A 21052-nucleotide genomic window follows, 5' to 3' on the forward strand; every position below is an offset into this window, starting at 1 on the left:
GCGCTCCAGGCCTTTTTCGCTCGGCCGAAACAACAATTTTCCGTTTGGTGAATTTCTTAATTAATTTAAAATGATTTCACACATAAATTAATATATATAAAATATAAAACTTTTATATTTTAATATTTTATATATCTTTACGTATAAAGAAAATTTGTTGAAAATTAAAAAATCTATATTGTTATTTTGTGTGATATTTTAATAATAAAGTAATTACCAAAATGCATCCTTGGTTAATATCACAAGTATCACAATAAATTGTCATTTAATGACCTTTCATCTTTCTTATTTCATTGAGAACAAATCTTATAATCCTAATAATATGTTCTCATATTCATTGTTTATTATTCTTATTTTTCATTTTCTTATATTACATCTCTATTTTCATCACTATTTTCTTTCTCTTCTATTAATTTCTTAATGAATAGAAATAATTTCGTTATTTAATAACGAAAAATCAAACTCATCTTCACTTAAAATTTGATTACCATTTTATTCCATGCTTACAAAACTTTGAAAATAATATTTCTATTCCCACAATTGTCAAATTCAGATTAATGTCGAAAATGTAGTTTGATCCGCGATCCAAGTCTAATTCGAGGTAAAAAAATCTAACCATTTAATATTTATACAATAATATAAATATAATAATATAAATAATTTATAAAATTATTATATAAAATTATACATAAAAAGCTTAAGAATCTATTCATGAAACGATATTTTTAAAAAATCAAACAAAAATAAATATTATCGCCATTCAAATTACCGCATCAATCCAAATGGTTGGAAAGTCTTCTGGAGTTATCGCAAAGGGTTAATCAAACACAAATTACTTACCAGTTTCTGTTCTAGCAGTTTCGTGATCTAAATCTCTGATTATTGCTGCTAATATAACCATCTGTTGTTCAACTAAACCATTTACTACATATTCGCGAACATAAGAACTTCTATTACCAATCAAATGTTGATTCATAAATTGAAAAATTTTAGTGGCCAGTGATATATACTGCAACAAAAAATTAAATATGGAATAATTACTATATTATGTTTTACTTATTTATATCTAAATGAAAAAATTAATTCACTTACTCCATGAGGCTCACGATTATCAGGAACAATAGTATTTACAGTTCGTTCAGCATTGGTTTCATTGTTGGATTCTTTTGTACCATTCGTTGGCGACCCATCGGACGGGGCAATTGTTTCTTCAAACCATAAACCCAAAATAGGTTCGCTGTCCTCCTCTATCGACATAACAGTTTTTTCTGTATAGCGAGAAGACGCATTTAAACTGTTAATCATCTCTTTTTTATATGAATATTGAAATTATCAAAATAACAATTTTAAAATTATTTACAAAAAATATATATAACGTGAAATATACGAAAACAATCTATATATTATGTATATGGTTATAATTGTCTTATATATGATTCAAAACATAATTTTATATTTAAATAAAAAAAAGATATTGTTAAGATATAATTCTTTTTTTTTTAATCATTATTACAAAAAAATATATAATTTTATATAACACAATAAATATTTTTTTACCTTCATCAGTAGAATTATCTGAGCAACTTAAAAGATCTTCATAGTAAGTTGTAGAATCAGATTGACTTAAAGCATCACCTTCAAATGGATGTTTTTGTATTCTCTTTAAAGTACAAGCCTGTAGTATAAATTTATAATGTTAATAAAATCAATTAAATCAAAATAATTAAATAATAGAATTTATATATAATCATTATAAACTGACCCGTCTATAACTAATAGTGGCTAAATAAAACAGTAAGTGATTTAGTGGTACAGCTTGCAGAAAAGTGACCGCTCTTTGAAGCGCAGTTGCAGTAGATAATATATCTAATGGAGCTGGTTCTGGAGGAGTTGAACAATCAGCAATTGCTTCAATTGAAACATCTTCCAATAAAGCACTCATTAACGTAAGTGCATGAGAAGCTAAAGCAACTGAAAGTACTCCAAAACCTTGTTGACTAAAACACAAAAATTTTTAATCACTTTTTTTTTCATTTGTATCAATAAAATAAAAATAATAAAAATATTTAATTATTTTATTTCTTACATTTTCATAAGATTAACGCGAATTGTTCCATCACGCACTTTACTAGGTGATTTACCCTTTTCTTCTTTTCCTTTATCTGCTGCACTTAAACCACTGACTGTAAGTTGAGCTTGTAAACCAGCTACTAATAACCAGACTCCAATTAATAAATGATTTTGTAAAATCTATCACAAATAAAAAAAATATTTATATAATTCTTATATAAATAAATAAATTTTTATAATATCTAATAATTTATAATATAAATAATTTCTTACATGACCTCCAGCTCGTGTGCTGTTTTTAATTACATTTGAAACTAAACCAAATATTTCAAGGCTTTTTTCTACCACTGTAATTGCTAAGGTATCATATTCTTCTTCCACTGTTTTAATACCTGAAACGGTTTGTGTGCTGGCAGACGTATTCGTGCTACATTTAGGTGATACAGCATTTGTTATTCCAACAATACTAGACGCAGTTGCATATACAATCGAACAATATAAACAAGACATGGTCAGTAATGATAGTTTTTCTAATTTGCTTGGAGTTAAAGGTTCTAAAAAAGGCAAAGATATTATATTGTGAACAATATTAATATCATTTGATACAGAATGTAAATTATGACGTATAGCATGTGCATCAGAGGCATTCACAGGCAAAGTGAAACTTTTTTTATGCAAATATGCTTGATATTTGCGAGTATAACATGACAAATGTGGAAGATTCAAACACATATCTAATAGTGTATCTCCAACATCCATATTTCGAAGAATGTTTATATTATTTGTAACAAATGTTGTCTGTAAGATAAAAATAAAATTTTCAAAATAAATAATATCAACTTTTTTATTATTTTATCTTAACACTTATTCATAAAAATATTTAATAAAAAATACCTTAATATCTGAATGAATTTCATTAACAACACTGTCATTCATAGTTTTAGTTGCATTTTCATTAGGATTTTCAATAACTCCAGATATTGACATTGCAGAACCTTGCAATGGCATAGTTAATTGTTCTAAAATGCTACCTGATAAATCACATTGAATTCTATCAGAATCCTTAGATGATTGAGAAGAATCTTTTTCAGTTTCTGGAGATAATTGTGATTTAATGTCATGTGGTATATTAGAATTCTTTATAATAGTAATCAAAGCTGCTTCTTCAGTAGATGAAAGTAAAGATTGTCCAGTACAAAGAGCAAGAATTGGAAGCAATAATTGTTTTGTACTTAAAACAGTAGAAGTTCCATTTCCTAATTGAATTTGATGCTGAGACAATTTTTCCATAAGACGAAGAAGCAAAACTCTACATGCTTGACAAACTATAGATATTTGGTTTTTAGAAACTGAAAAGTTATAAAAATATGAATAAGAAATTATATAATTTTTCAAAATTGTTTTATATAATAATTAAAGAAAAATTCTTACATGTATTGATGCAAGCACAGAAATAATCAGCTGCAAGAACTGCCACGGATGTATAAAAAGTTTCATACAATTCTCCTTTACAAAGAAAATCATATTCACTAAAAATTATAATAAAAATAAATTAATGAATTCGAAAAATAAATGGATAATCATAATAATCATTTTTTTTTAAATTATTAGTATATGATTTTTTTTTCTTCATGAAATAATTTATTGCATTTAAATCGATTTTTTTAAGAAACATTATATCTTACCGTATAACAATACTTTTTGCCAATTCCAAGATATCATTTTTGTCAAATGATCCTTGCGATATTGCTAATAATGGTTTCGTTACCGCTGACCATGTATAGTTAGCACGAATCTTGGTCGCCATTTTCGAAACTGTTCGACTTTGTTCGAACTTGTCTCCTTTTCCTCAGCGATATTTTAACTATACGTATTTACATACTCACACATATATATAAACGTTACTTTTACGTATTATGTTTCTTTGTCTCTCCTAAATTTTTCTTTTTTTTCTTTTCTTCTTTCCTTTCTCTTTCTCTTTTTCGATATACTTGCACTTGCGCAATTTTTAAATTGCACATACATTTATATAGAGTTTTATGTAAGCTTATATACGTATTTATTATAAAAAAAAAAAAATAAAAAAAAAGATTAAATAATAAAGAATTAAAAAAAAAATTAAATCAAAAAGAAAAGAAAATTAATAATACTTGATTTTGTAGATATACACATTTGATTGTACTAACAAAATGTTTCATTGAAAATCTTCTCCATATTCATGCAATGACTTAGATAATTGCGCATTAAGCTTAAGGTTTTTATGTAACATATCAGAGGTCAGTAATCATAATACGATCGAATATTCTACCTAAAAAAATAAAAGAAAATTTGATGATATTTTTTTGAATATTTTATTATCAAGAAACTAGATTTTAAAAATTGATCTATAACAAATATATATAATTTATAAATATGCTATTATTTCAATTATATTATTGTCAATGTTTACTAACAGTTTAAAAATAATCTATAACAGAATGACAGATATTCAAATCATAGAGTCGTAAATTATCAATTTACAATATATTTATTATGTTCGTATTTCTTTGCAAAAAATCTTAACAATAAAATTTTGAAAAATAAAAAAATTTGATCTTTTTTTTTTATTAAAAATAATCCCTTAATTTTATTCTAATTTTACTCTGTATATTTATTACATGTATGTTATATATATATTATAATATATATCATAATAATCATAATTACTTCAAACGCAATAACAAAAAATATATAAAATTTTATTTTTGAATAACCATAATTTTAAGATTCTAATGAATGTTTTATCTTAATGAATAATAAAAAAAATTATCTTTGGTTTTAAAGATGAGTACTTATTGAAAAACAATTTTGTATTTTATAATCATTTTATGATTTTTTTCTGCGAACATTGCTTGTAATAAACTCATAAAACATTTTATTATATAATATATTTAGTATAAATAATTAACTATTACGTATAGCGAAAAAAGATAAAAAAGCGAGGATAATGATTTCTATATCTTTTATATGTATAGTTACAAAAAATTATTGATGTATATAATATATATATATTAAATATACATCAATAATTTTTGAAAGTATTATATATATATTAAAAAGGAAAAGTATTATGTATATATTAGAGCATTATGTATATTCAAGCTTATTAAGATTAACGAGGAGAAAGTTTATCTAAAATTACATATTTTGATACTCAAAATGTTGTAAATTTTATTTTCTAATTTAATCCTAATATTTTAATTTGTTTTGATCTTATTTCTAGCTTCAAATATGAATCCGATAGATTAATTACAAATAACAAATCAAATATATTTTTATTAAATTTTTTATATACGTAACTTTTATAAAAACAAAAACAAATAAAAACAAGCACAGATGATTTGATGAAAAAAATCAACTTCTATTCTTTTTTTTTTATGTATCATTCTCTTTTTGTAAGAGCTTGACAAGTCATGAATGTTTCAGAATACATATTAACGGATAATTTTTAAGAACATATGAAAAACATATAATAGTATTTTGGTAACAATGTTCATAAATATATTTCTATCTCTATATCTATTTTAAATATAAGTTAAAAAAAAATTATTATTTCAAATTATTTCTTTTTAAAAATATTGAATGGATATATATATATATATATATATATATATATATATATATATATATATAAACGAGTATTTATATATAGTATATATAAATATAAACGAGAAATATAAAAACTATATTTCTTCAACATAATAATCGTTAATTGCAATAAGTTATCTAATTAATTATTAATTAATAGATCTACTATTAATTATAAGAAATAAGTTTTTTTAATTCATACATAAATCTAGTAAGTCATGTATATAAATAGAATATATATAATATATAGATTAATATTAAACGAAATTTATTTTTTTACTTAAAAATTTTTATGCGATTATGTTCAAAAATTCGGAAAATAGTATTTTAAATGAATAAACAATTTTAAATAAGGCATTATTTAATTAAGCTATACGCTCAACTTATACAATTACTTATTATTATTATTACTTATACATCTTATACAATTTTTTTTCAGACTTTATTTATTCATATACTATTTTTAGTTATTATATTTATGAATTAAAATAATAAATAAGAAATTACACATAACAAATCACTATACTTACACTTTGAAAATAAAGTTATCATCGCAATAAAACATTATAAATATAAAGAAATTATACAATTTTAAACTATATAAATAATTATTATTATTGCGAATAGAATTTGTTAAAGATTTTTTGAATCTTTATAATTCAAAATATATAATCTTTGAATTTTTATAATATTTTTTTCTAATAAAAAAGAAAATTCTATTATTTGTAAAAAAAATTTTTTTGCAACATTAAACATGTATTGATATTGATGTTATTTATTATTTAATATTAAAAAATTAAGAAATTCTATAAATATATAAATAGAGCACATCAACTTTATTTCTTAAATTCATTATTTTAATTATAGAAATTCAAGAAATCTAAAACAATTTCATAAAATCTTTAATTGACAAGCGAATATTGCTTACCAAAATTTAATTACTGGCAGTATTTGAAGTATATCGATTGAAAAAAGTTAAATTTGTCCCAATAACATTTCATTTATTTTTTACCAACTTAACTTTTGTTATTAATATTTATACGAATATATATCAATATATTTATTGAATTGCCTGATTAAAAGCTTTTAAGAACTATTTTTAATTCAAAATTTTGTTTTTTCGTTATAATTTTTTCAAATATAATTATTTTTAACTTTTAATGTGGAAAATGTATTAATTTTATCGATAAGATTGCAATTTTTAAGCAAATTAAATTTTAAAAAAAACCAAATATCTTTTCGACAAGATTTATATTATTTGATATAAATTAATTATTATGTAAGTGTAAAATATAATTTTCTTAGCGTAATATTATCATTGAACATAAAATTTTATTCGATTATACTTAGATAATAATGAAAATAAATATATATAGTATATAGAATAATATTTAAAAAATTTAAAAAATTTTAATTATTATTTTGTTATAAATTTGTTCGTAAATTTTTATTGTGTTTGCATAGAATTGAAGTAATCAAATCATCAATCTATATATCATGTAGTATATTCTATATATTCTATATATATTGATTTATACATAATAAGATTTAAAAGAATATTTTTAAATATTTTTTCTAGATTTATCGTATACTTTTTTATAAACATAATATATATGATATTATATATTTTCTATTAATAATAAAATACGATTTAAAATGATTTAAATTGGAAAATTCGTGAAAAAATCTTACATCTTTACGATTTTTGACACTTTATAATCATATTTTTAATATAATAAAAAAAAAATAAAGAAAGCATAATCTCAATAAACTTGAAAAAAAATTAATACAATAATTAAAAGAAATATAATGTAATTTTATATGTTTATCGAAAATGCACACACATATGTACATATATTTGTTTACTTCCTTTAATGCTAATTCTTTTATTGTATCATATATATATATATATTTTTTAAAGATATATATATTTCTTAAAAAATTTTTAAGAATAAAACAATTGATTCAATAAATGATCAATTTGCTCGTAGAATAAACTGTTATAACCGATTTATAACTTGTACATAAATCGGTTAATTCATATATTTGAGTGACATGTAAAAAAAATATAGAAATAGTATATGAACTTCAATGCTGCTTTTAAAGAACAAGAATATTGTCTAAATTATTTAAATTAATTTGTTCTAATTTTTTCCAAAATCATCGAGAACTTGTTTAATTATTTTTTCTTTTATTTTTATACAATATCATAATAAAAAAAATGGTTAGAAAAATCCATCCAAATCAAAGAACATAAGCTTTTGATATATAATATACAATAGTACTTATATAAATATTTAAAATAAGTTTTTTGCGCATATATAATCCATTAATATATATATTAATGGATTAATATTTCATCATGCGCGAAACAAAAATTTGATAAAAAATATAAATATAAACCGATTTACTGTTTTTTATTCTTTTGCCATCATTATCATTGTTTATTTATTTCTATATATTTCTATATATCATTCATGTTTTACCAATACAACATATCAATAAGTCATATTCTTTGTTTGATACAATTACTTATGATTCGGTATAAACCGAAAATTACAGTGTATTATATCATTGATACTGTGACAATGATATGATATACACAAAAATTAATATTCTTTTTAAGTTCGAATAATATTATTTGATCTAATTTTAATAAGTCAAATCTGAATATTAATTAAAGAAAATATTATTTACTTATTTATATATATTATTATTGCATATTATCCAATAATTATATAAATATATATAAATATTGCATATTATCCATTACTTATATCATTATTTCATTACATTCATATCAAATTTTTTAGATTTCAATAGAAATCTATTTTTTTTTTGTAATAATAAAAATTAATAAATACAACGGATTGATTTCGTTACGTATCTTAAGCTCAAATTTTGTATGTAATAATACAATACTTGCTTGTTCACTGATATGCAACATAACATTCTCCATTTTGTTATTCATCATCAGTGCATAAATTTTATATGTTATATGAAATTATATATATTATATTTTCATATATATTTTTTTTTTCTCTCTCTCTTTTATTCTCTCTAAAGCATCTATTTTTTTTATTTAATTCATTACTATTTAAATATAAATTATACTTAAAGTATGCTTAAATATTATAATATTAATATTATTATTTAATTATTTTTTGTATGGAAATATTAGATTAAACAATTAGACATAATTTTTCATTATATAAGTAAATATTCAAATAAATTATAAATAATTATTCAAAATAGAAGGAGATCTTTACCGATTTTCATGATTTTTGTATATATTGTAAAAGATTTTAAATAATTTTTGCTGCTCAATCTTAATTTTTTAAATTTTTGAAAAAAAATTGCTATTGTTATATAAAATTTTTTTTATATGTTTACTATGGCTGCCTACAATTATCATTTATTTATTCCTACAAATACTTTATACCTTATATCGAATAGCATCCAAAATATATATAATGGATAATAGATATATAATATATAATATATAATATATAATATATGATAGATCGATCAAAAATATACTTATTTATAGATTATGTTGAGTACATAAAAATAAAATATAAAATAATTCTTGGGTGATCAAAATTACAAAGATCAAAATTACAACGATAAGTACTGATAAATAAAATTACAAGAATAATATTGATACTTATTATACTTTTAACATCCAAGAGTTATTTTACATTTTATTTTTGTATTCCGCGAACCCGCGTATTTACATTTATAAAGAATTGAATATTTATGCATATGCAGTTACAGACATATGTAAAAAATATATATATAAATTCTATGTAATAATAACAATTTGTTTTTGCAAATATATTGAAAATTTAAGCCAAATGATAAAAAAAAAAGTTCATCGAGAACTCCTATTCTGAATAATTATCCGAATATTTATATAATTTATATATATAATATAATATAATATATTAAAAAAAATTCACAAACATAATTTTTTCGAAAAATATTAGTTTATATTTATTTAAAAAAATTTTATATAATATGTATATATAAACAAAACAATGAATATTGATTATAAAGTAACTTTTTAATTCGAGAGAAAAAATTTTGTCAAAAATATGTAATATGTAACATTTTAAAATAAACATATACATATTAATAACTATAATTATATAGTTTTCATTAGGAAAAAGACCAAAATAAATGCAGAATTTATTTATACAAAAATTTTGATTAGGATTTATTTATTAAATCATAAACAATTTAAGATTAAAGATGAAATAAAAATATAATATAACTAATTTAATTGAGTTATTTCACTCTATCTCTGTCTTCGTTTAATTTTACAATTTAATTTCAATTTATTCATCATTTTATAAATAAACTTTAATTGATATTTTTATATATTAATTTTTGTTTTGGTTTCTAAAATCAATCCTTCAAAAATATTTTACGAATATATTAACACATTGTATATAATTATTAAAATTTATAAAAATTTATATCAACCCATAATTTAGTGTATATGCACTATATGTATAACTTTTATTTCATTGATTCTCAATTTTACAATTATTGAAAAATATATGATATTGTTGATATTATAGAAGTATAGCGCATTGATGGATAGAACTGATTTACAATATAAGATTTATTGTATTTATATGTACTGCATTTTATATATTTTATACTATTGTATATATATATATATATATATATATTTATTTAATTATATTTTATATTATAATTTATATTATATTAAAAACGAAGATAATTAAAAAATATATATTACTTTATGAAACTCAATGTCAATGAAAAAATACGTATTTTTATAAGATTTAACAAATCAAACAACAAATTGATTTCAATGAATTTTAAACAAATTCATATGTTTTCATTGTAATAATGTAACAATCATTTATCAATAATATATATATTATACATAAGTTGTTCCATAATTTATAATATTAACAAAATCAGAAAGAATCTATGCTTAAAATAAGATGGAAATAAAATTTTATTGAATTATTAATTTTCGATAAAATCCAGCTTGAAAATTTTTCAAATAAATATGATCTTAGCTAATTTTCGAAATAATATAATTAAATAATTAATATAATTAATATAATTAAATAATGAAAATAAAAAAAAATATTTAATAATATTTTGTATTGTTTTCATTTTCAAAGAAATTAAATTATAAGATATTTAATTATTTAGATATTTAAATATCTATATTATATTTATTTAATTATATTTATTTAGATACAAATATATTCAATAAATTTTCAAATTTGATTTTTTCAAATATGAATTCTTGAAACAGAAAAATTTGATTTCATAATTTTTATTTATTTTCACATAGAATATAGTAATCAATTCTATTCAATAAGAAATTAATCAGATGCATGATTTTTAAATATATTTTTCTCGAAAATAATAATTTTAATATAATTTCATTAATTATTTGTTATATTATTTTTAATTTTTTTCTTATTTTGAATTATAAAATTTTTCTAATCCTATTTGTACTTATAAGATACTTTATATATTATATATAATAATATATATATTATACTTTATATATATAAATGAATATATTACACAAAATGAAATATAAAAATATAATGATATAAAATTAAATACAAAGATATAAAATAAAGATCATTAAAAAATATTTGTTAAAAAAAAATTAACAGGAATTATTAAATTGAGATAATTTTTTATTTTCCTCATAAAGTATTTTTAAAGCATTTTCATTTTTTAACATGTTATGTCTATATATATATTCTCATATACATATATACTATTGTCACGAAAAGATTTTCGAATTGAACAAATTTAATGAGCAATATTTATCATATAAGCGTATACATTTCGTTTGTATTTTGTTCAACTCGAAATTTATAACTTTCAATATCTTGTTTATTTATTTATCATAATTTCTATAAATTAAAAATGAAAATCATTGCAAATGATTAATATATTATTTTTCGTTGATGCACAAGTTAATTTTTGTTACATATTCACATATTTTATTGATAAGAAAATTATTCTTTGATAGTGATAAATATATACATAGAATATACAAAAAATTACTTATAAATTACATATAATTAAATAACTAATCAATTTTTGAGATAATTATTTAGAAAATTGTTTGAATAACACTTTTAATTTCAATGATTTTTGAATATGTTCTAAAAATTCGCATTTTAAACAATTGTTTCCTATATCCTATATAACTGGTCGATCTCAAAATAATTACAAAAAGAATATTATTTTATATAGAATTTCATCTATAAATATATGTTAATGATAACATATATGATTGTTACTTATCAATTATTTATAATAAATTATAATGGCTGAAACCAAAATATATAATTAATATAATTAAAATTAATATAACTATTCTTAAATAATTTTATATTTTATACATATTCAAACTTGAACATTATTTTCAAATCCTTAAAACTTATTTAAAAAAATAAAATATAAAACAACTCTTAAATCACAAAAATAAATATTAAATATAATGTTGATATTATTATAATTTAATTATTATAATTTCATTTGTTTTATATTTTATTTCCATATTTTATTTTCAAATTTTTTTATGGATATTAACGATAATAATGATTTCTGCTAAATATCCGAGGTCGCTATAAAATTAAGTTAAGATATTTTAAATTTATTACAATTCATGAAAAAGTAATTTTCTTATTATTATATATAATTATCTGCTGCTATATGTTTATATGTTTATATTAATAAAAATAATATGCTTACGCGCATTATAACGCACATTGTTACAACATATATTTATAGCATGTAAAAAATGTTATATAAAATAATAACAATTTTTTTTTAAACTATTTTGAAAAAGAAAGGCCAAGCAATTACATATATAAGAAAAAATTATTTTCTGTTCTGTAAATTTATATAATATATTCAAAAATGATAATTCCTTTTTAAATAATAATTATGTTTTTTTATTTGTCAGCGTTGATATTTATCAAATATCAGAGTTTACCAATTTTTATATGAATCAATCAAAATACTTAGGCATTCATATATGCCTAATACTATATGCTTAAAATAAAATTAAAAAAAACAATTTAAGACATTTTTTTTCTTTTTTTCCTTTCATTTTTCGAATAAATGAACAGATAAATAAATATTGCTATAAACAATGAAATAGTTATTAATTTAGATTTATATATATTTTATTCTATTTCATAGCTGCTTGCATTTTTGCAAACATATTTTAGTTCTCTTCTGCTTTGTATTTGTTATCATGTTACATAAATTTTTACTGTTTTAATTAAGTTAAATAAAATAAGAAAAAGAAGATATTAAATTATTAAATTTGATTATCGCTCATTCCATCCACGTGTACAAACGCAAAAAAAACAATTTGAACGTCTATATTATTGCGTAGAACTAATGGAAGAACGATTACTATCTGTCGATATTCTATTCGAAAGCGGTATCGAAGATGATGCTAGAGGTGGTAAATCGGATGTAACATAATGTTCGCGAAAAACTTTTGGAAATGGTTGTCGTTGAGATGATAAAGTGATATTTACGTTTTCAGGTAAAGGAGGTAATACGTTATTTTGGAACTGACCAGATATATTACCAACTGGTTGATAGTTAGCTACTACGATGATTTTTCCGCTTCTACTGCGAGCTTTACCAACTCCAAAGTAACGACTATTTGTCCAAATTAATTGCGTAAAATGACCTGATAAAAAATTTATGATAAATATTAATCGTAACTATAATTATTATTAATTGTAACTATAATTTATATTAATTTATATTTAGATATAATTACAATATTTAAGAAAATACCTGCATTTACATTAGCATGGAGAATATCTGGTTCTTTTAAAAAATCATATTGCTTTACCGCTGAATACCAATATGATGTAACATCTTGTCCAGTTACATCAGAAGGAATAGCACCACCAGGTCGACAATATAGATTTTGTCCTACTTCTCGATCATTTCTATAGTAAAATGTGTTCGTATGCGCTAAATGATTAGCCCATGTTTGCGCGTATTCACATAACTGAAAAAAAAATATTCAATTTCATATTATTAATAATTGATTTTCTTATATATTTATAATATAGATATGTGCATATAACATTTTTTATTTTCTATTTTTGTTTTTAATTTTTTTCTTATAATAATGACAAAAAATAATATCAATTTTTTTTCTTTTTTACCTTATTTCTCTTATACATTCAAACACTATTTTTACCTGCGGCAATATTGTTAAAGGTGGTGCATTATGTCTTTGCCGATAAACATTATGCCAACATAAACATTCCGTTATAAATTCGCTATCTCGCCACTTAGTCTCCAAATCGTTACTATCATGTGCGATACTCATCGGCCTGTTACTCAGAATCTATATAATATTGAAAAAAAGAAGGGCCAATAAAAATATGCGTTTTAAGAGAATAATTATTTGTTTATTTTATTCTTGATTAATTTCTTAAGCATTCAATCTAAATTGTTAGAAAATTTCATTCTATCACCTTTTTTAATAATTTCGGTCGATTACCAAACTGTTGAATTTGATCATTATTCAAAACCGAAGAAATAGAAATTGATCCACAAGTATCTGAAATTCGATTTGTTTTGTACAATTTCGATTGTTCCACTCTTTTTCTAAGATTTTCCAATGCTTTTGCTTCTTCTCTTTTTCTAGAAGGCGGCCAATTTGCGTTCGAAGTATGAATCATACTAATACCGATATCCTAAAATACCAATAAAAAAAAATATTATGGTTCTGAAATCTTTTAATATATATTTACTTTATTTAAATTATATATAATTAAATAATCGTTATATTTTCCCTGTTATTTAATTATTTCTTCCTATTTAATTATTCATGTAATTTTGATAATGTAATTGTAATGACTATATTTGATTAACAATAATTAATATTTAAATTAATAAATTATGGAATGTTTATATAATGTGCATAAATTGAAATTATTATTTAAATGCAAAATACAATTATACTTACATTAGAACATGTAACAATACAGTTTGATAAGAATACAAAATTTTATATAATATTTATTATATATATAATTATTATAATATTTATTACAATATGAACGAATAATAATTTATGGAGATTTTCAAATATGTATGCATTATTTATATATATGTTTTTTAAAAGATTTAAAAAACCTTTTAACAAGATATATTAATCACATTTATTTTATTCTCATATCATTTGCATTTAATCCGAAATTTTGTATGTGTGTATGTGCGTGTGTGTGTATATATATATAATATTATAGTTGTATTTATATAATTTATGTAAAAAATAACAAATAAATGTGATTAACAAAAAGAAACAAGATACATTACCTTCTGATTACCATTAGTAAGATTAAAATCCACTAAGTGAGCTGTTTGATAATTATTATAATATTTATTACAATATGAACGAATAATAATTGATGGAGATTTTCAAATATGTATGCATTATTTATATATATGTTTTTTAAAAGATTTAAAAAACCTTTTAACAAGATATATTAATCACATTTATTTTATTCTCATATCATTTGCATTTAATCCGAAATTTTGTATGTGTGTATGTGCGTGTGTGTGTATATATATATAATATTATAGTTGTATTTATATAATTTATGTAAAAAATAACAAATAAATGTGATTAACAAAAAGAAACAAGATACATTACCTTCTGATTACCATTAGTAAGATTAAAATCCACTAAGTGAGCTGTTTGACTAAGTAAACGACGACTAGCAGGACATCGATTGCGATTTATTATTTCTTTTTGAATAGCATATCCGATAAAATAACTTTCAATTTCCATGTTATCGCGATGAGATGGCGATAAAAGTTCTGTAGTTTCTTCTGCACTGTCAAAAGTACGATTCATTTCGCGTAACTCCATAACAAGTTAATTAGAGAATTTCCTGCAATTTACTGTAATAACTTGTAGTTTATTATAAGTAACTTTAAGTGATTATACTTCATAATTTTTTAATTTACCTACCCGCAATTACCAACTGTCTATTATCAACTGCTAAGGTTCCACTTTCAATCATCTCATTTCATCTCATCTATAAGTTTTCATCCCTTCCATACTTTATAGAAATTATCTTTGCATCTCTGAGATTGTCTCGTTCTACTTACTCATGCGCACTTTAAATATAACATATATAATATAAATAAATATAACTGTATCTTTACATTTCCATATAATACATATATACAGAATAATGTTTTTTTGTATGAAATTGACTATATTCGTATCTAAAACTACAATAATATAACTAGTTAACTGTTTTTCAATTTCGATATTTTATATTTTGTATAATTTTTATATTTTATATTTCGTATAATATTATTCTATTATTTTATTTAGAGAATTTTTCTTTATTTTTATGTTTATAAAATTATTATACAATAATTTTTCAAATGAATAAATTTTTATGCAATAAATTTGCTATCATTTTTAATATTTCATTTAACAAAAAAAATACAAAAAAATAGTGAATATATTTAAAAAAGTATTTTCTATCTAATATAACATAATATCAAAATTATTTACATTAATATCATATATTACATCTTTCATAAAGAATAATATAAAATCAAAAAATAATTTTTATGAATTAATTTTATAAATTTATTTTATGAAAAAAATATTTTCAGAAAATATTATGTTTAAGAATAGAGAAATATTTAAAAAATTATTTTACATGTATACTTGATATCTTAAATAATTATTGTTAATTTAAATTTTATTGTTAATATTGTTCGAATTAACACATAATACAGATGATAATAATAATGAATGATATAGAATATTATTATTGCAAGAATATTATTATATTATTTTTATTTAATAATATAAATTAATAATTTAAATTAAAGAGATAAATAAAAAAATTTTTGAAATATAAATAAAACAATAATACATCACATACTTAAGAAAATAATTCAAAAAAATAATTTTTATGAATTAATTTTATAAATTTGCAATTTCTTTCGAATTATTGATATAACTAACTATTGTTGTTTACACTTTTTATTGGTAAAATAATTTCCAAATTTCCAAAAATTTCGAATTTGCATCTTGATATAATATTTTTATGTGTTTTTATAACAATTCAAATTTTTAAAATCCTATTCAAAACATTTTTTCTTAAAAAATTTTGCATAAATATGCAATATAAATTATATACATTTGTATGTACAGAAATAACATATATTTAATATAAGATAAAATAATTATACAAATTCTAGAATTATAATTTTAAATGTATTAAACTTATATATAATTCTATTATAATTTCAAATATAAGCTTTCAATAACTTTTTTATTTTCATTGTGGATAATATTAGAATAATTAATTTAATTAGAAGATAGCATTAAACGTTTACAAAATTTATATATCTACATCTTCATTGCCGTTAATCAATTGTTAAATTTTTTTATGAAATTTACGAAATTTTAATGACAAATTAACTTCAATGTTACAATCTGTATTTTAAATATCAAATTTATTAAAACTATAGCAAATTTTTTTATTTAAAAATTTTTTAAATATTTTAATTATAAAAATATTTTTATAATAATAGTATATACACAATATTATTTATAATTATGTATTTTTTCTACAATATATATATAATAAATAAAAATTAGATTAAAATTATAATTCTTAATTTTGCTCTGTATGTAAACTATTATGTAATGTAAACTATTTTGCCTTAATTTTTTAAATAATTGTTTTATTTTTTATTTTTTTAAAACACTTTTGTGTTTTTTGAAATTTTTTTTTACATAATCACATAATATTCAGAAAAAATTTTGTATTCAAGCATTATTCAAACAATATTTAATTTACATCCTGTGCCTTAACACAAATTAATAAAAAAAAATTAAATAAAATTAATATTAATATTAAAATTTTAATAAAAATCCAATAATAAATGATATTAATTATAAAAAAAAGAAAAATAATTTGTACATATGGAAGAAGAATGTAACTATTTTATAAAGACTTAAAATTAGAAATTACGTTCAATTTATTCTATAAATAAAAAGCATATTATTAGTATAGTATATATGTTTTTTATCATATATTATATATATTAATATATATATATTTTTTAATATATTGTAATATATCATATAATATATATATAGTATATATATAGTATAATAATAAAAAATATTATAACATTTTTGTACATAAACATACTTATATTTTAATTTTGATGATTTAGATATGTATTATTCTTGTAATTTTGATATTTGATATTTCATGTTTATATGTCATAAATTTATATTTCTAATAATATGACATAAATATATGAAATTAATATAAACATGATTTTCAAATATGTAATGTAATTAAATTAATATATGTAAATCCATTATTAAGAGTAGCAATATTTACTTCTGTTTGAAAGCAAAAAATAAAAATAGAAATAGAAATTTTATGCCATTTTTACTATGTAATAGCTATGTTATACATACATACATATATATATGTTGCTATTTATGTTGTAATTTGATGGTACTCTATTATTGTCATATTTTTCTAATATATTTTCTTTTAAAAAATTCTGTACATTATAATATGTACTCTGTATATGTAATATGTATTTTATGACATTTATAATATGCAAATTTCAAAAAATAGTATACAAAAATTGTACAAAAATTGTACAATAGAATGCAGCAATGTTTGTGGAAGATAATAAAACTTAATATATTTTACTATCAAGACTTGATATATTTTAATGTAGATTTGATGTGAATATTAATATAGATTTTAATATATTTTTAGTGTCAATTTATTAATATAACTTAATAAACTTTATATCAATTTTGATGACAAAACTTGTATTAAGGGTTTTAAAAATATGAAAACAGATTTAAGTGATTATTATAAAAAATTATTTTATTATTTATATTTGTTTCTTTTTAATATTTAATAAAAAACATTATTTCTTTTTATAAATGAGTAATCTAATTTGATTAATTTTTATTTAGATATGATTTTATGATATTTTATTATGATATTGAATTTATTAATTATTGCTTTGTTACAACTAGAATTTTTATGTATATAGGCTATACAGAATTGTCAGAGCTAACTCGTGTTATTACATGAATTTGGTTTCAATAATATTAATATCTATTTATAAATCTGATTTTTCATGATATTGATATTGAAATAAAATAAGGATAGTCTTTTGATTGGTTAAGTGGATACAAAATATACAAAGTAATATAAAGTATTATATTATTGTTTATTCGATGAGTAATCAAGGAAAATTGAAAAGACAAATAAAAGACAACATTCCAATTAATGAATTATCTAGAATTTATTATTTAACTATCAAATTAAATTAACTATTTTGAGGCATATAATCTCTGAAAATACCAACTTTTTGATAATGTTTTGTTTTGCATCTCTATTTATGCGCCGCATGGAAAATTTAAATTTAAATTAAGAGTTACCATATTCTTTGGATGTACGTTTTATTTCGATTTCTTAATCATATGCATTTTCCACTTATATCACATCTTCAATTTGTGAGTAAACTAGAGTAAAACTGGAGAGAAAAAGCATTTAGGTACAAAATGGAATTTAACCCAACATTAATCCTGTACAAATAGATTTCGGAAAAAAAACTGAAAAAGTGTGTAATCAATAAAGAAAAAAGTTAATATTAAGATTTAAAATTGAACTGATAAATTTCGGAATAGATTTCAAAATAAAAAGTACTAAATAGCGAAAGTTCAAAATTTTATTTCGAATATTCACACTTTGACGAAACAAAATGAATTAATACATCAAGAACACCAATCTATATTTACAATTTCTCAAATCATTATAAATCTGTAATACTCTAACATATAAAATCTGATTGAAACTAACTAAATAGGGATTGGAAAGTGCAACTAGCATTATTAGATAAGAAACTAAAGGAAAAAGCAGAGTAGATGTCACTAATGATTTTTGTATTTTAAAAAAAAGTGTCACATTATTGTGAAAATAACTGTATACAATTTTATATATTTTATTTTATATTGTCATAATATATAAATTAATATATATATTATAATTTAAAATTATCAAATATAAATTTTTCGTTTTCAATATTACTAAATAGTAATATTATAATATAGTACTAAATTAATTTTTCTTCGACAAATTTCTATACGAAGAAAATAATAATATGATGTTATTTTCATTGTTAGATTAGATAATATGATGTACATATCATGTAATATGATGTGATGCTTGATGACCAAAACGATATGAGATCTCACCATGGCTATAGATTAATATAAAAGAGGTGGAGATATTTTAAAAATATTTTTGTTGAATGAATGAAATGAACCAAAATATCTGTAATATTGATCAAATATAAAAGAAAAAACAAAATAATAAAGAAATAAAAATATTTATTATAAAAATATAATAAATATAATAAAATCATATGTAATATAAAACTTTATATAAGTAATAAGTAATAATAATATAATAATAATATAAGTAATAAAACGTGAATATATAAATAAATATAAAAAATTTGCAATAATATAATAATATGTAATATATACAATTTACAAATTTATTTTTTAATAATTATTTTGTTTTGTGTAATTTACTTTAGAAAATAAAATACGAATTAATTTTTGTGATATTATTCATTTTTTATATATATGTTAAAATTAAATAAGATATTTTAATATTTTTATTTTTTTTTGTGTAGCAGTTTTTATTTTTTAAATTCTGGTAGTCTTATAATTATATTTATTATTTCTGTTTTTAATTTATTTTTAAATTTTATTAATTTATTAATTTATGATCGGAAAATATATTCCTATTGCACTGGAATCTTTATGTTGGAATGTAATGTTAAACGTAAAATTACTATGTCAACAATATTTTTAATCAATTTCTTTTTAAGATTTTTAATTATATTGATATCAAAATTTACTTATGTTTAATTGTAACAATTCTTTTTCTTTTTAATTCCGAAAAAATAAAATGGCAATATTTATCATTTATTCATTTATTCATTTATTTTTCTATAAAATTTTATTTTATATTTAATTAATATATTTTAATAAGTTTGTATAATATATTCTAGTAAATTTAATTCTATCCAAAGCTATTTTTGTCATTAAAAAACTATAATGAATATGAAAATTTTTCATTGAACAGTAATTTTTTAATATTTTTTAATAATTTTAATAATAATAAAATTTAATGAATATAAATTATGATAATAAAACTTTTAAATATTGATATAAAATTTTATTATTTTTCAAAGTTTT

The 21052-nt window shown here is 19.4% G+C and overlaps 2 protein-coding genes across 9 annotated transcripts in view; both read right to left on the reverse strand.

The window, feature by feature from the left end:
• LOC108003763 (protein purity of essence) overlaps positions 1 to 4310 on the reverse strand; it is a 32103-nt gene extending 27793 nt beyond the window's left edge. For 4 of the 6 annotated variants that reach the window (XM_062079996.1, XM_062079993.1, XM_062079995.1 and 1 more), the window contains exons 1-9: positions 3756 to 4310; positions 3502 to 3599; positions 2965 to 3419; positions 2344 to 2868; positions 2087 to 2250; positions 1763 to 1997; positions 1558 to 1675; positions 1093 to 1268; positions 841 to 1009 (exon numbers count right to left, since the gene is read on the reverse strand). In XM_062079996.1, the coding sequence (XP_061935980.1) occupies positions 841 to 1009; positions 1093 to 1268; positions 1558 to 1675; positions 1763 to 1997; positions 2087 to 2250; positions 2344 to 2868; positions 2965 to 3419; positions 3502 to 3599; positions 3756 to 3877 (2062 nt within the window). In that variant the 5' untranslated portion in view covers positions 3878 to 4310. The remainder of the gene's footprint in view (positions 1 to 840; positions 1010 to 1092; positions 1269 to 1557; positions 1676 to 1762; positions 1998 to 2086; positions 2251 to 2343; positions 2869 to 2964; positions 3420 to 3501; positions 3600 to 3755) is intronic. The other 2 variants (XM_062079994.1, XM_062079992.1) reach the window with 1 other exon arrangement.
• Positions 4311 to 11383: 7073 nt separating this feature from the next.
• Positions 11384 to 20407, reverse strand: LOC108003764 (uncharacterized). Of its 3 annotated transcripts, none has more exons than XM_017066248.3 (7): positions 19223 to 20407; positions 15737 to 15885; positions 15416 to 15656; positions 14232 to 14453; positions 13952 to 14101; positions 13537 to 13756; positions 11384 to 13426 (listed from the first exon to the last, which is right to left on the reverse strand). In XM_017066248.3, exons 3-7 carry the CDS (start codon positions 15632 to 15634, stop codon positions 13110 to 13112), a joined length of 1128 nt encoding a protein of 375 aa, XP_016921737.1. In that variant the 5' UTR covers positions 15635 to 15656; positions 15737 to 15885; positions 19223 to 20407; the 3' UTR covers positions 11384 to 13109. The 3 variants fall into 3 exon arrangements, with proteins under 3 accessions (XP_016921737.1, XP_016921736.1, XP_061935983.1); XM_017066247.3 differs by having other exon boundaries at positions 15416 to 15666; XM_062079999.1 differs by lacking the exons at positions 15416 to 15656; positions 15737 to 15885; positions 19223 to 20407 and adding an exon at positions 15079 to 15163.
• Between the last annotated feature and the right edge of the window lie 645 nt (positions 20408 to 21052).

The sequence above is a fragment of the Apis cerana genome, linkage group LG10 (assembly GCF_029169275.1).
Source record: "Apis cerana isolate GH-2021 linkage group LG10, AcerK_1.0, whole genome shotgun sequence".
Taxonomy (NCBI): Eukaryota; Metazoa; Arthropoda; class Insecta; order Hymenoptera; family Apidae; genus Apis; species Apis cerana.

Coding starts and splice junctions, on each gene's coding strand:
- LOC108003764 (XM_017066248.3), bottom strand. CDS start 15,634: ATGGAGTTACGCGAAATGAATCGTACTTTTGACAGTGCAGAAGAAACT. Junction 14,102..14,231: donor GACCGAAATTATTAAAAAAG/GTGATAGAATGA, acceptor AATATTATATAG/ATTCTGAGTAACAGGCCGAT. Junction 13,757..13,951: donor CTTTAACAATATTGCCGCAG/GTAAAAATAGTG, acceptor TTTTTTTTTCAG/TTATGTGAATACGCGCAAAC.